This window comes from Myxocyprinus asiaticus, chromosome 34 (assembly GCF_019703515.2).
Source record: "Myxocyprinus asiaticus isolate MX2 ecotype Aquarium Trade chromosome 34, UBuf_Myxa_2, whole genome shotgun sequence".
In the NCBI taxonomy this organism is placed as follows: domain Eukaryota; kingdom Metazoa; phylum Chordata; class Actinopteri; order Cypriniformes; family Catostomidae; genus Myxocyprinus; species Myxocyprinus asiaticus.
In genome coordinates this window covers 4,803,012-4,820,104 of record NC_059377.1, presented here as the reverse complement: position 1 = coordinate 4,820,104, position 17,093 = coordinate 4,803,012, and the positions used below count along the sequence as shown (strand labels likewise).

The 17,093-nt window shown below is 39.0% G+C and overlaps 1 protein-coding gene across 2 annotated transcripts in view; it reads right to left on the bottom strand.

Annotated features, from left to right (window-relative positions):
- Positions 1-1,255: 1,255 nt before the first annotated feature.
- Positions 1,256-17,093, bottom strand: part of LOC127425690 (receptor-type tyrosine-protein phosphatase U-like) — a 477,304-nt gene continuing 461,466 nt past the window's right edge. For both annotated transcript variants that reach the window (XM_051671910.1, XM_051671912.1), the window contains 4 exons: positions 9,650-9,775; positions 5,352-5,509; positions 4,294-4,429; positions 1,256-4,052 (listed from right to left, as the gene is read on the bottom strand). In XM_051671910.1, coding sequence (XP_051527870.1) covers positions 3,990-4,052; positions 4,294-4,429; positions 5,352-5,509; positions 9,650-9,775 — 483 coding nt within the window. In that variant the 3' untranslated portion in view covers positions 1,256-3,989. The remainder of the gene's footprint in view (positions 4,053-4,293; positions 4,430-5,351; positions 5,510-9,649; positions 9,776-17,093) is intronic.

Sequence of the window (17,093 nt, the reverse complement as noted above, 5' to 3'; positions counted from 1 at the left end):
ATGTTATTGCTCGATTGTTGCTCTATCATGGCTCAGAAGACATAATGAAGTTTTCATTTGTGTAATTTAAGTATCAATTTTTAAAATACTATTGTATGTAGAGTTACATTATATAGATCTATACAATTAATGAGGATAACAAGGCTCAGATAATTTGGTCTTGGTAGAATTAAGTTTGAGTTCATACTGAGATCTATGATGTTTGCAAATTTGAGGAAAGTTTGAGATATTGTTGAGATGATGTAGAAATTATGTAGATATAATAATATGAATTTAAAAGTGTTTCTAATAGCACTAGACTAGTCAAGTCATATATTAAATAGAAGCTCTTGTTCTCAGGAATGCAACTACACATTCTGATGCTGTGACACCACATGTTGAATGATCATCAAAGAATCATGGAGAAATATCTCTGTAAGACAACAAATGTCTCGTCTGCTCCAATCACTGCTTCTATAAGCCCCAAGTAGCCAAAAAACTCTATATTAGCTCTTACCTTAGGCTGTTTTCTTCTCTTGCCATTGTCTACTTCTCTGTGAGCTTGGTTGGGCAAATAATCCAATGTTATATCTCAGATGTCCAAAGCAAAATATGCAGTCCAGTAGAAAAAGAATGATAAACAAATCACTGGCACAATATGTTCTTGACTACAGATGATGAACTATTGTACATCATTGCAAAGCTGAGGATCTCAACCTTCTAACAACAACGAAGATTAAGCTTCTAGTCCACTTAGAGGCCAAGATATTTTACAAAAATGTGGGAAAAGTGTGATCACAAAATAGACTGGATGTCTATGGACAAGCACATGACGAGTGCTTGGCTGCATAAGAGCGCCACCTGCATTTCAGATCTGTATTTTGTGATGGAAGGCGATAGAGGAAAAGTTATTTTTTCTAGTACTTGCTGCCGTCTAGTGGAATGAACTAACACCTTTTTTGCAGGGATTTAGAGCAAACAGAGTCTGAATCATGTGCTTTTTAAAGGCAGCATAAAACATTTATGCTCATCATAAGATTTGGGGGGTTTATGTAAATTTAGACCAATATTTTTCCATCAGTCCAATGTATGTGTGTAAGGTGAGCATTTGTTAAGCATTTAAGTTGAGCATTTGCTCTTGCTGTCTTGGAAAGAAAATTGAGATATTAAAGAAATCAGAGATTTCCCCCCCATGGGTATTTATATTAGGAAAAACAAAAATGATTAAAAAAAATGAATGACAAAAGACAAAAACAAAAAACAATGAGATATAAGCAACACTGGAATGTTTTATTCTTTCGTTACATTTTTTTTTTTTTAATAAAACACAATGAATAAATACAAAGATAAAAAGCAACTTTTTGGTGAGTGCCTCACCTTATTCCCACAGAAGCTTTTTCATTTCTTTCATATATTTGCGTATTTTTTCTCTTTTTTACTGTGCTCAGTGACAGAGGGCACCTGGCATTAGAAACCCAAAGCAGACGGGTCACAATGGATTGCAATAAAATGTGTAACAGGCATGCAGATCCATGAGTGATCCACCTCTCACACACACCCACGCATACATACATGCAGACTCGTGCACAAACGCACACAGACACACACACACACAAACACGCATTCAAAAATGAGTTGGCACATTAAAGACAACATCTAGAAACAGTTTTTTTTTTTTTTTTTTTTTTTTTTTGTGCAAAATATATATTATATATACACAAAACAGGAAATAAACCTAAAACCATGGTTTCTAAAACCACCATCAAAATACTTGCATTGTCAAAATACTCACATCCTGATTTAAAGATGATGCGTGTAATTTCTGAACCACTAGTGTCACCAAAAAGAAACTGACAAAAAATAATGACTGTTTTCAGAGATGTTATGCCCATTCAAACTGAAAAACTCCGATTTTTGAACCAAGTGGATTTTGAATGGATAACTATAACTTCCAAAAACATTATCTATTTGTTCCTTAGATAAAGTTATTTATTAACCCTCCTATGGTATTCTGTCATTTTTTACTGAAATAAATTTTCCTCATTTAATAAAAATGGTTTCCTTTTATCTGAGCAGTACAAGACTTGGTGACTTTTCCTCCATTTGCCATCTGAACATCAAAAAAAAAAAAAAAAAAATCACTGGGCTTGATTTGATAAGTGGTCGTAAAAAAAAGCTACACCTTTGACATTTGCAGTTAAAATTTACCGACCATTGAAAATGAATAGGAAAGACCAAAAAACAGAGCAATTTTTTTTCTGTCAAATACAATCAATAAATCAGCCACAATGACATAAAAAGGTGAGACTAAAACATCCTTCGTGCAAAACATACACACACACTCACACACAAACCCACACACACACACACACACACACACACAAATGAACTGGTTAGTCTATAACACAGAGCTTTGTTTTTTACATTTAAAAAAAAAAAAAAATGCAGAACACACACTCACAAACATGTTTCATGTTCATTTTCATGACATTATTATGCATTTACTTTTAGTTATTACATTTTTATGTTTTAAAGAAATTATTGGTAAAAATGTATAATAAAAAATAAAAAATGTATTCTTTTTGTAACACCATGGTCAGGTTTGATTGCAAGCATAATGCCATTAACTGCAAAAACTAACACTTCAAATCAATTTAAAAATGCTAAACTTTGACCAATAATAGTTTGATAATGCCTAAATATATTTCCAAATGCATACCTTGTGATAAAATATAAAAGTAGGTTACAACAAGCCATCAGACTACACAGTAGGTGGCTACAGCTGTCTACTGGCTGTTACTGGCATGACATGGTTTTCAAGTCATGTTATTAATATATTGTTCACCAGATGGCAACAATCTGCCTCCAATTTATGTCACATTCTCATATTTTCATTTTGTTTCAACTTTTTATATGCTTATTTGTAAATTTTTAATTTTACATGTAAATAAAATCAAAATAGCAAAAAATTCGAAAAGAAATGCAATTGTTCTTCAGGGAAAAAGAAATGGTATCATTATCATCATAAAAAAAAGGGTTACACATCTGACCCTTCCGGTCAAAAAAGAACACGGATACCAAAGGGTTTTTCAATACCATAGGAGAGTTAATGTATGCAAAAATTATGTTTGTCTAAAACGCTGTGGCAGAAATATTTATTTACTTGTCTTTGTTTGGTCAGTCCAATTTTTAAACAGGTTTATCAAACAATGCCCCATCTGCCATTGGCTAGTCCCACCCAAAACTCACACCATTAGTTGAACCAATGTAGCTGTGTTAGGCTGGATAGGCCAATAGAGCAATGTTTAGAAAATGCCACAGAACCAAAGTGAGCCTTTTCAGGAAATCAAACTACGAATGGATTACTTATGGTTGACTGTGCATATTAAGCTGGGATACCAGAAATATGTAAACATTGAAAAAATTTCACACATCAACTTTAAGTAATTGAATGAAAAAAAAAAAATTCATTAACCATCACATTCTCACATTCAAGTCCTTCCTGGTAAAATCAGGTGCATCATTACAGTAGATCGCACCAATTTACAGAGCATAACAATACACATAATGTACAAACACAATATCACCGATTTTTTTTACTGTTGCAATCACAGTTGCATGATTTTGTTAGATTGCAACATGTTTTTCTCCTGTGTGGCATATAAGGTCGAGAGAGGTGGAGCTCTGTGCCAGTCTCATGATCAAAAATGCATGTTGTCATCTTAACGTCGGTAAAATCTCGTCAATGTTCTCCAGGGTTTGGCAGGAATATCTGGCACGAAGAACCATCGGAGGAGAAAACATCAAAACAAAATGCACAGAGGACGATATACGTTGAAGGTAAAAGAAATGTGCCAAGTCTTGCAGTCTCGCTCTTGACACAGATGTGCATTCTCATTGGATGAAAGAAAGGCTCATTCAGACGGGCCAGATTGGCCCAAGCGACAGGAAATAGGTTAGGCGAGATTGAGAAGGTGGAACTAGTGTTGATCAGGTCATGAGCTCTGGTGTTATCTGACCTCCAAGCAGTCCAGGTACTCCAGAGCCAGCTCATAGCAGAACCGGTACTGCTCCTGCAAAACAACGGCAAGCTAGCATCAAATTCTTGCAACATTCAAATACACTTTATATACTCCAATTTAAATGCTAACTGATTACATGTCAAGGGGTCTATTCGATTGGGCTATGAAGTATATCAATTGGCAAATAGATTACATTCAAAGGACCTGACTGAATGCTGACTGAACCTAAAGTCATTAATACTTGAATTAACAAGCACCACTAATTAGATCCTCACATAAATTGCACACTAACCATAGACTCCACCATGTTGGGCTTGGAGTTCCGCAGAGTCTTCACGGCGTAAAACACGTCTACCATGTTGTGATGATGCACCATCTCCATTATCATGGTGCAAGCGCAATAAGTGCCACTGCGTCCACCGCCATTCCTGGAAGACATACATCATTTTATTAGCAGCTCCGAAAAAAGAAGCTGCTTGTAACTCATGAAGGAGAGAGATGATGCAATACACTTTCAAAGCTTATGTGGATTATTGTATTAGAAATGTCTGCAGGGGATTGCTATGAAAGAGGCATATTTTTGCCACAGAGGGCTGCCAGACATCTGCAATTCTTTTAGTGCATGAGGGAATGGAGAAAAGTCTGGGGAAAAGTCATGTAATAAAACTGTCACATCGTACTGAGCTAAGATCATTTCCCTAAGGGCTGCTGATAGAGGATGGGAAACCTCACACATATGCTTTGAAGCCTCATAGAGTGCAACTGCAATACACTCTCATTAACAGAGGGTAGGCTGTGTTAAACTACAGACCAATACAGGTGGCAGGATCCTGAGGCCAGAACATTGAGAAGTCAAATATTGAGGATAATGAAGACATTAAAAAATCACCAGAGATGAAAAGCTTTAAACAGATTTTCACTGTTGCTTGTCCTCGACCAACAGCGCCTGCAGAAATATGCACTATGCATACTATAAGTGCTTGCTTATTGGTGTTCTTATCAGAATTATTATTATTTTATTCTTGCTGTTCAACACAGCGCAACCGTGCCTGCAGACTTTTTCAGCCGTCCTTTTACTCTTTTTACAATTTGTCATGGGAGTTGGTGGTCGCTGCAGTGCTCTTTTGGTGCACTTTGTTCACTTTGATTCTCTGGTTGGTGGATATTTCTCTTCAGGGTCATGGCCAGATTTCTGAGTGTATTCTGAAATGAAATCTTGTTGGCACCCCTGTCCATGGCTAATTCTGAGCTGAGTACAGGAGCATCAGAGACCTGGATTTTATAATCAACCCAAGTAAGTGTAATTGGTCTCAAGTTCGCATTTTGGAAATTAAGCCATATGAAACTTACAGGCAGTGTACTACAGTGCGACCGTCTCCACACTCCCTCTGCCACTTCTGCACTTGTGCCAGCAGGTTTAGGAAGGCCTGCTTTGAGTCTGGGATTTCACGATAAGCAGACCAGCGCAGGAACTGGAAATGTCGCACCACCAGATGACCTTCTTGCAACTTAATTATAATAACAGAGGGAGAAAGACCAGAAGGAAGAGAGAAAATGATTAAGAGACTGTTAAATTACAACAGAAAGTCAAAAAATGTACTGGTACTTTCTATGAATAGGGTACACTTTGTTGTCCCATTACTTTTTCTATTAACAGCACAAATCCCAAGGTTTTTTTTTTTTTTTTTTTTTTTGCTACTGAGAACTACTATGATGTTAACATAAACATAGCATGAAAATTATATATATAGGTCTATCAATTAAAATTAAACACACATTTTTATCGAATTAATTACATAGCATGCCAATTAATTTATCGAATTAATAGCAATTAATTGCATACTTAATTATTTGCTGAGAAAGCCCCTTAAATAATAATAATTCAATATATAATGATTAAATATTTATAAATAATTAGTTTAAATAATATAAATAAAACCTTTATTTAAAAAAAAATAATTCATATAATTAAAAGGCATTACATTATTTAGGCACATAAGTTAAGCACTAAAAACAATGATACAAAAAGTGGCAATATATTGTTTATTTCCATATTATTTAACATAAGCCTATCATTGGCCTACAGTTCATGGCAATCCATTTTGCAATTTAATTTGTCAGTCAGTCCCAGATTTATAACAAGGGCTTATTTAAGGACGCGTCAATGTACACCTGCGTCCGACGGATGCTTTTGAAGTGTCTCGGTTGTGTTGCATCATAAACATACCGTTTTGAGGTCGCTGTGTCAAGTTAAACAAAGTTTGAAACTTAGAAAAACACATCTTGAGATCCCTGCATTCAGATTTGTGCTCCATCAAGCTATGTTTGTATGCAAGAACACTTACTTATCTTGTGTTGTCTGCTCTCGGTAAGTGCGGTTTGTTCTCTGTCTGTATAAACTGCATGTTGCCTATACAGCGAGTTTCGCTTACTACCCCCTGGAGAAAACAGATGGTACTCCAAGCTTGAATTGCTCAGGTGGAAGGAATATTTAATTGTGTACATTTTTTATTGTTAATATTAATTATATAATATTAATTAATTTGATTCATTGGAAAAAAGTTGGATCTTTTAATTCTTAATTAATAATCACTTTACTATCGCCACAGCTAAAAATATTAAACTTACTAGCCTGTTGTTGGACGACAAGTGGAGCATCCTGTCCCATTTGTAGGATGTGTATCTTTCTAAAGTATGACTTCTGTCTGCTTGTTTCACATCCATTGTGTTCAGTCAGTCATTTAAATGCTCCCAAACAGTTGATTTAAGTCACTTTTTTGATGGATATGAGTCTGGTATTTCGAATTCCTCTTTTTTTTTTTTTTTATCCCCTTTTCTCCCAATTTGGAATGCCCAATTCCCACTACTTAGCAGATCCTCATGGTGGTGTGGTTACTCACCTCAATCCGGGTGGCGGAGGAAAGTCTCAGTTGCCTCCGCTTCTGAGACAGTCAATCCACGCATCTTATTACGTGGCTCATTGTGCATGACACCGTGTAGACTCACAGCATGTGGAGGCTCATGCTACCCTCCGCGATCCACGTACAACTTACCACGCGCCCCATTGAGAGCGAGAGCCACTAATCACGACCACAAGGAGGTTACCCAATGTGACTCTCCCCTCCCTAGCAACCGGGCCAATTTGGTTGCTTAGGAGACCTGGCTGGAGTCACTCAGCACACCCTGGATTTGAACTTGCGACTCAAGGGTTGGTAGTCAGCGTCAATGCTTGCTGAGCTACCCAGGCCCCCCTCGAATTCCTCTTTTATATTTTGGAATTTGTGTGTTTAAGCTTCAGTTTCAGTTTCGTGAATTTAAAGTTTATGTTCAGTCCGCGGCACATGGCCAAGCACCACGTGGCCACCGTCCGTAACCATAGCAACAGCTCCAGTACTCACACAGGCACAAGAGTTTTCACATTTAGGGCTTACAAAATCTTATGAAAAACTCTTTTATATTATTTATTTATACATTCTATATAAAATTGTTGCCACGTGGATTCTAAATTCTTACAGTTAAATTAACAGTGACATTTTTAATCGCGGTTAACTGTAAAACTGTATAATTGCGACATGCCTATAGCAAAGTTCTTGTAAAAAAATATTTAACTTATATTTTCATGTTCATCAATAACAACAAATCAACATTTGGCCCTAAACTAGCTAGCCTCTACTGAGTAATAGCTTAATTTAGGATAAATTCAGGACAAATGGGCAACCTGTTACCTATTCTGGCATAGTTTTAATTATTATTATTTTATATAAAATCATGCATATACAGGTCAGGAGCTTCAGTTAATGTTAACATCAATCATCAGAATGGGGAAAGCAATTTGATCTCAGTGATTTGGACCGTGACATGATTGTTGGTGACAGTCAGGCTGGTTTGAGTATTTCTGTAACTGTTGATCTCCTGGGATTTTCACACACAACAGTCTCTAGAATTGTCTCCAAATGGTGCCAAAAACAAAAACATCCAGTGAGGGGGAGTTCTGTGGATGGAAATGCCTTGTTGATGAGAGAGGTCAACAGAGAATGGCCAGACTGGTTCGAACTGACAAAGTCTACGGTAACTCAGATTACCACTCTATACAATTGTGGTGAGAAGATCAGCATCTCAGAATGCTATTCTGAGATGTGAGTTGGCGCTGTTTTGGCGGCACGAGGGGGACCTACACAATATTAGGCAGGTGGTTTTAATGTTGTGGCTGATCGGTGGATATATATATATATATATATATATATATATATATATATATATATATATATATAGATATATGTACTGTATATATACACCTTTATTTAATATTTTTTGCTAGAAAATAACAAAATCACACAAATCAGGGTTTCAAACTGTATTGACACATGGTTGCAAAATTTGCAAACCTCATATAAAGTAAATGTAAAATAAAAAAGCTAATTTAATATTTAGTTTGACCTTCTGAGGTCGACAATCAACGTTTTGAGGCTAAGCACTTCAGCTTTGAGAGTTACAGGCCATACTCTAAACCCTTTTCTTGGAAAAAGCCTACTGTATGTCAAACGCTCCAATCATATCAACAGCGCACCGTATTCAGCTCATCTGGAGGTCAATGACTAGATCTTTTGAGCATTAATTAGTATGTAAATGACTCTGTAACACATTGCAAAGGCATGTTCTGTCTCTGGGCTGTCATTATTCTTGAAATAGGGATGCCACTATTTAGGAACCCCATCTATCAATAGCATTTTGAGTCTTGTACCTTTTTGGGAAAGTGAGATTCATCACTCCTGCATGGGTGGCTGTCTCTAGGGTCCTGTGAAGAGGCAGTAAGGGACATTTTCTGACAACAGCATAGAGAGTTTACTCTGCTTGCAGTGTCTCAGAGAGACAGAGGGGACACGCGGTTTGACAGGGGCTAGCTAAACTGACACGGGCGCGGACGGGAATGTGGCAAAAGGTTGACAGGCGGGCTGACAGAAGTGCTAAAGGGGGACAGCAGAGAGTGGTGAAATGTTTCAGACGTGATTTTAAGGAGAAAGGATGTCGACAACGAAACCATCAGGGAGGACTAAGGTCAACTAAAGGTGTTAGAAAGTGTCTTTACATTCAGACAAGTCAATACCACAGACCACACAGAGAGGAATTGACGCACAAGCACAGACACAACAGACTTTGGGGTGAATTACCTAAAAAGTTTTGGCACTTTTGCACCTGGTGTTTCAGTGCAAAAACATGCAACCCAAAATCTAGTTGTCAATACTCTAATGTCATGCCACACACACATCCAATTAGAAATGAACAGAACTCATTTCTAATATAATACCGGCCAATGCTATTTTGTGTGTTTGAAATGGACACTTCTTAGCTTTAAGCCCAACTTTAAACCCCCTTTTTAATTGTACCTGTATGGAATTAATTAAAGTCTCTGAAATGATAATTTAGCTACTAGCCACTCAGTTAATTAACCTTTTTGCAGTGGCCCTGAACTCAGAGAAACTCAGCCAGTCTCTAAAAAAAGATGGGAGTTATAAGGCAGGTCATTGAACTAATGAATTTAATGAGCTACTGTAATAGATGTCAGCATTAACACTGGGTGAGAAGAGCTCATAATTGTAAGGCAATGGGATATGCATATATTTCTAGATGACTCTGTGCCATGGACTTACCCGTGTGATATTGTTCACCCGGAACAGACGGGTCACGACATTCTCATCTGTAGACCTTGAGAGCAGCTCAACCGTCATTGGTCCATACTGTTGCATACCGGTTTCAGGCCAGTATTGTAAACAAGGCTGAAAAAAAGAAATAATTTCTTCTTAAATACTGTATATAACTTTACTAACACACTAGTGCATACCAATAATTGACAGTAAACTCTACATAGTGCAAGCTGATAGGTCTTTTGACATACACTGATGAGTCAAAACGTTATGACCACACACAGGTGAAGCGAATAACGTTGATCATCTCCTAACAAGGCCACGTCAAGGTCTGGGTTGATTAGATGGTAAGAAAACATAAATTCTTGTAGTCATTGTGATGAATGCAGGAGAAAAGGACAGGAGTAAAGACCCGAGTAACTTTGACAAGGGCCAAATTGTTATGGTCAGACGACTGGGTCCGAGCATTAATGTTGGTTATGGGAGGAATGTGTCACAACACACAGTGCATCGTACCCTGCTGCATATGGAGCTGCGTAGCCACAGACTGCATCAGAGTGCCCATGATGACCCCTGTCCACTATTGAAAGCATTTTTAATAGGCATGCAAGCATCAAACGGGACCTTGGAGCAATGAAAGAAGGTCGCCTGGTCCCATGAGTCCCGTTTTCTTTTACATCATGTGGACGGCCGTGTACGTGTGCACCGTTTACCTGGGGAAGTGATGGTACCAGGATGCACTGTGGGAAGACGACAAGTCGGTGGAGGGAGTGTGATAGTAATTTTCTACTGGGAAACCCTGGGTCTGGCCATTCATGTGGATGTCAATTTGACATGTGCCACCTAGACAGTTCAAGGTGTTGCCTTGGCCTCCAAATTCCCCAGATCTCAATCTGATTGAGCATCTGTGGGATGTGCTGGACCAACAAGTCTGATCCACAGTGGCTCCACCTCATAACTTACAGGACTTGAAGGATCTGCTGCTAATATCTTGGTGCCAGATACCACAGCACACCTTCAGGGGTCTTGTAGAGTTCATGCCTCGGTGTGTGGGCTCTGTTTTGGCGGCACACGGAGGACCAACAGCATAATAATGATTTGGCTCATGGGTGTATGATCATTTAGCCAATCAACTTGCATACTTCCTCTTCATCTAACATTTAAATTGCCTCAGTTGTTTGCGATTATTTGCGATCTGTTACAAGATATGTGACAACCATTAAATATTTGAATTTAATGCAAACATTAAAAAGATTTGAGAGGTACAAAGGAGGGGGCAACTTTCAACAAAATAATGGGTTAAATTTCAGTCTTTTCCTTATACAAAGCTATTGGATGACTTCAGACGATTTGGAGTATGGTCATATGGACTACTGCTATGCTACTTTTATGATTTTATTATGCTTTTGTTGTCCTTTTTTGGAGCCTAACAACCCTTGGCAAGGTCATACGGGTTAGGAATGACATGGCAGGGAGCAAATCATGATAGAATTTTGATTTTGAGAGGACTTTCCCTTTAAGAGAAGGGTGAAGACAAACAGAAATGATTATGGATTTAAGGAAACACCCTCTGGTCTAAAGAACACTGCAAATCCAATTGTGGCCCACCAAGTTAAATAATCCTTGCTCATTTCTCCATATTGGCCACATTTTCTAGTCCAATCTCCAATTATCCCAGCAGATTAACATTTGCCCAATGTGTCAATTAATTTTCACTCCTGCCAGTTTTCAGACAAAACTAATCCAGCATGGCTTTGTTTGAAACAGACGTAAAACCCTGCATTTCCATGGTGAGATACAGAATATGAGATAGAAATTGATAAAGCCTTGTCACAGTGACACGTATTAACAGAGTGACATGGTGCAGAAAAAGATAAATATTCATACAGACATCTCAGAAAGGGGTGGCTATAGCAGAAAGATATTTCTAGAAAGTTAGATGACTAACTGAGTGTGATTATGGCTTGAAAAAAATTCACACGCATCAGACGTAAAACAGCATACAGAAATTACTGAAAAATAGCCATGCACTGTTCATTTCACATATTCAAACACATACATAGGTTTTATCAAGTGAATCTTTAAGTTGTCACAGTCTAATTCTGTTTTCAGTTGATAATGTGCATAAGAGATGTTTGATCATGGAGAACAGGTTATATCACTGCCTGCGTTAGTGAAAAAGAGCCATGGGTTGGTGTCTGTGAGTTTGTCCTTTCCATTGCCAATTTAGACAAACACATTATCAATGTGGGAAGTTGAGAATGAAAGGAACACTTTAGGTCTACCGCCCACCCAGGGTGAGAATTATAGGGTTTGACCTCCCAAATTAAAGCATGAAAAAACCTAAAGGAAATCAAAACAAAAAATTACTGTGGCCAAAATCAGATATTTTTTTTTTTTTTCTAGATTTGAATTTTAATTTAATGTAACAATTTACGATAGAATAGTATCAATAAATTGTTGTAAAAAAATGATCCAGTGTTGGGGAAGCTATTTTGAAACTGTAGCTTCACAAGCAACAAGCTAATAATTACATACAGTTGAGTAAAAATATAGTAATTAACAGCAGCATGTGCTTTTATGTGAATTTATGTGAACTGGTTCATTTATGTGAACTGGTTCATTTACATGAACTGTCCGAACGAACCGTCTTACTAAAATGAATCCCAAAGCTAAATACAAAGTGAATCACTTATTTTAACTGGTTTATTTACATGAACTGTCCAAAAGAATTGATTAACTTAAATTGTCCTTGTTTTCCCAGAGCTAAATGAGAGAGACAGAGGACGTTTAGGTGAGTGTGTTTGATCACTCCCTCATCTCCATTGCTGCTATTGCAATTAAATGTGACAAATGTAGCATTTTGTGATGCTTCAGTGCTACTAGTTGGAAAACGATACTATTGAGAAAACAACTGAACTACTGTCATGCTACCGAAAAATGTAGTAAAGTTAGTAGCGTTGCTACTTTTAGTCCCCAACACTGAAATCCACGCATTAAATTTAAGCCTATAACGCCATGTGCCGTGTGTATCATATATGATACACATGTGTAAGTTTCACATGTTTATGGCACTACCTAGTGGTTATTTGTAAAAAAAAAAAAAAATTAAATAAAGTGGTTTCAATGTTTATATCAATCTATTTAAAATGGCGGCGGACTTGTGCGAAAAGTGACGGGATAAATGACAGCTTATTTTTATAAAGTAAAAATGACAGTAATGATTATATTGTTACTGATATTTTAAAATGAATATTTGCTGAATATAAGCAACTTTTTTAAAATCTGAAATCCATGTATCAAATATGACACAACAGGCTCTTCAGTAGTTCGTATGTTAATGTAATCTTATGTTGAAGCAGTAAACGTATTTGGCTTGCTGTCCATATACTGGAGGGCTCAGAGCTTGAGACTCAACTCCTGATTACCCCCAAAAAGGCAATAAGATGAAAGATTGGTACCATGACTATGGCAGGAAATATTTAGGACAGCAAGACAGCAACAATTCTATTTGGTAAACTGGCTTGGCGGATGCTTCTGAATTGTTCTTCCCCCCAAAATCTGTATAGAGGGAGCGCTTTATTCATGTGTTTGAAGGTGCGTTCTTGTACAATGGCTGGTCGAGAGGGCTACGCTGCAATTCGAACAAGAGACGACCACTCTTTGTAGAAGTGGATGGCCTCACGGCATGCGAACAGGAAGTTGAAAATGAGAGTTGGCTCGTGCTGCATTCAAAGGGGGGGCTCACACTGCGATTCGAACAGGAGACTGTTCTATGGAGAGAGGGAGCTCACGGCATTCGAACGGGTAAGCCCAGCAAGCAGTCGAACGGGGAGAATGAGAACGAGAGTTGGCTTGTGCTGCGTTCGAAAGGGACGGCTCACAATGTGATTCGTATGGGAGATTGTTCTACAGAGAGAGTAGTTCACGGCATTTGAACGGGTAAGCACAGCAAGCAAACGAATGGGGAATGTGAGCATGAATTGGTCGTGCTGCGTTCGATAGGGAGGGCTCACACTGTATTTCGAACGGGAGACTGCTCTATAGAGAGAGAGAGCTCACGGCATTTGAACGGGGGCCAGTTTTTGGGCAGCTGTGGTTGCTGCACCGATACGGAATGGCTGGAGTCAAATTTTGCCGTGATACCGGAGTGGAGGAGGTTTGACATGAGTTTACTGCACCATAGTTCACTGCGTCTGCTGTTACTGATATTGTTCAAAATAATCAGTGGTTTTGATTCATTTTAATGATTCAATTCGTTTGAGGGGATGGTCTATAGGAATGTCAGCTCTGAACAGGGAGGTACCGGGATCGGAGTCGAGTCTGCCTCTGGAGCTAATGCTCTGAATTTCTGAAAGGAAAAGCGGGAAAGTGAGTCAGCAATTTGGTTCTTTGATCCTGGTATGTGTCTAGAAGATATAATGAATTGGTTACAGGCTGAAATCCAAATTAGACATCTTAGAAACAGCATGATTTCTGTGGCAGGAGAACGGCGCTTGTTGATGCAATGAACTATAGCCTGATTATCGCAATGGACTATGATGCTTTTGAAGTCCATTCGATTCCCCACAGAAAGGCTGCGACCACGATAGGGTATAATTCCTCACGTCTTGACTATTGCAATGCCCTCTTCGTTGGTTTACCTGGTAACTCTATTGCTAGGTTGCAATATATTCAAAATTCTGCTGCTAGAATTCTTACACATACCAAGCACTCATATTACTCCATTCCTGTTTGAACTTCACTGGTTACCAGTTTTGTTTCGCATCAAATATAAACTAATCCTGCTTACATTTGAATCGCTTCATGGTCTGGCACCTCACTATCTTAATGAATTTCTTCTCCCCTACAACCCGATCCACTTGCTTAGGTCTTCTGGGTCCAGACTCCTTTCTGTCCCTAGATCTTGCCTCTCTACTATGGGTGGCAGGTCATTCAGCGTAGTAGCACCCAATATATGGAATTCACCCCCCCTGACTCTTCACAGCATCTCTTCTATCTCTGAGTTTAAACCTCAACTTAAAACTTTTTTGTTTTCTCAGTGTTATTTATCTTAATGTGTTATGAATTCACTCTCAATGACTGTGCTATCTGAACTGTGTTTTTGTAACTGTTCTTTGTTTGTGTATTATTGTGTTACTACTGTAGTGTACTTGAACTCTGGAAAGGTGCTTTATAAATTAATCGTATTGTTATTATTATAATTCGTGCAGGCCTGAGGAAGCTGCTGATTGTGGAAGGCTGGTGAGCTCTGGGGGCCAGGTGGAGGTGAACCAGCATCCTTGGTAGAATCCCCCAAAGATGGACGGGGTGGCATCAGTGAAAAGTTGGATGTCTTCAGGGAATGAGAGGAAGTACTCGTAAAAGAAGGTAAGTCCGTTCCATTGTTTTAGGAATGTTAACCAGAGCTGGAGGTCAGCGCGGCAGTATGAGTTTAGGGTTATTGTGTTGTTTAATGCAGCGACAGATGAGGTGAGGGTGAGGAGGTGTGAGATGAAGGGGTGGCCTTGGGGAATGATGCGCATGGCGAAATTGAGATGCCCAAGGAGGGAGAAGAGCTCTCGTTTAGAGCAGCTTTTGTTAGAAAGGAGGTTGGACATGATTATGATTATCCTGTCGATTTCTCTTTTGGCAGGGAGGCTTGAAAGATGTCTGTGTCGAGAATGATACCTAGGAATTCAATGGATGAGGAGGGACCCGCTGTTTTCTCATGGGAAATTGGAATTCCTAAATCGGCAAAAAGTTTCTGGATGGTACAGAGATGGGCAGCGGGAGGGGCATTGGGGAGGCGAGATAAAGAGGAAATCATCTAGCAGGTGAATTAAGTGGAGAACGGAGTAGTTATTTGACGAGATCCAGCAGATGGTCAAAAATCTTGGGGCTGCTTTTGCAACTGAAAGTAAGGCAGATGGAAAAATAACAATGCTCTCACCAGTGAACTCCGAAAAGTTGCCAGAAATCAGGATGGATAGACATTATTTTAAATGCTGAAGTGATGTCGACTTTACCTAGCCAGACTCCTTTTCCAACATTTTTTATCATTTGGATGGCTTGGTCAACGATGTGGTAGTGGAGAGAGAATTTTTTTTATTTTATTTTTATTTTTTTTATTTTATTTATTTATCACACATTATACATTTGCACATATACAGTGAATTTTTTTTTTTTTTTCACATATCCCAGCTAAGCTGGGGTCAGAGTGCAGGGTCAGCCGTGATACGGCGCCCCTGGAGCACATAGGGTCAAGAGCAGATATGCTCAAGGGCCCAACAGTGGCATCTTGGCAGTGCTGGGGCTTGAACCCCCAACCTTCTGATTGGTAACCCAGAGCCTTAACCGCTGAGCCACCACTGCCACCAATGCCCCTTTCGAGAGGAATTAGGAGGAGAAATGTGCTGGGGAATACCAGCATAAAATGATCTGAGAAATAAGAGCTTTGGCTCTGTACAGCATGCAGATATGCAGGAGAAATGGACTTGCAATCATCATTGAAGGATTCACTTGAGGCCATTCGCTCCTTAGGAGTGTGACTGTCACCTGTAGTACAATATATGTCTTGCATAGGACATAGGTCGCATAGCAATAGGTGTGAACAGCATGAAATTATCTAGGAATGCATTGAGTTGCAGCTCTGCACTGCATACAGAAATGCAGGAAAAATATGCTGGGAAACACAGTACGTCTTAATAAACAATGTGAAAAAAACAACAGCATAAAATGATCTGAAGAATAAGAGCTTTGGCTCTGTGCTGCATACTGATATGCAGGAGAAATGGACTTGCAATCATTACTGAAGGATTCACTTGTGGTCATTCGCTCCTTAGGAGTATGACTGCCCACTGCTCTACAATATACATCAATAATGCTGAGAGGAAGTGAGAAACGTTGCAGGATGATTATGAATGAGTTGGGACGCGGCCGAATTCAGCTCGTGTCTGTTCAGACAGAGGCCATGTATAGCTGCAGTGTGCTGTGGAATGGTCAGAGCGAGTGCTGCACGGCAGCAAGCTTGTGTTAAAATGTCTGCATTGTTTTGAAAAGAAGTTGTCATTAGATTATCGGTCGATTGGAAGGAGTTCTGTGTTGCATGATGCCCCTGTGTTCAGAATGGAATAAATCACGCTCCAAAGGGCACTTTGGAGCGAGAAACAATCGTGAAATTCATGTTAGAAGAGCACGCCCTAAACAAGCTGTGGTGAGGTAAGGAGGCTGACAGGCATCACCTGTGCAGCAGAACTTGATTAAAAATGCTGGGGGTTGAAATGGTGGTTGGATTGAATAGTTAATCTTTGTTTCTCTTGATTTAAAAAAATAAAATAAAATAAAAAATCTTCCCTTAATGGGGCATGGGCTGCCTCTGCGACCTTCGTGAAGACGCAAGAGGACAAGGACAGGCCGAAAGGGAGGACCTTGTACTGATATGCCCGACCCTCGAATGCAAACCGCAGGA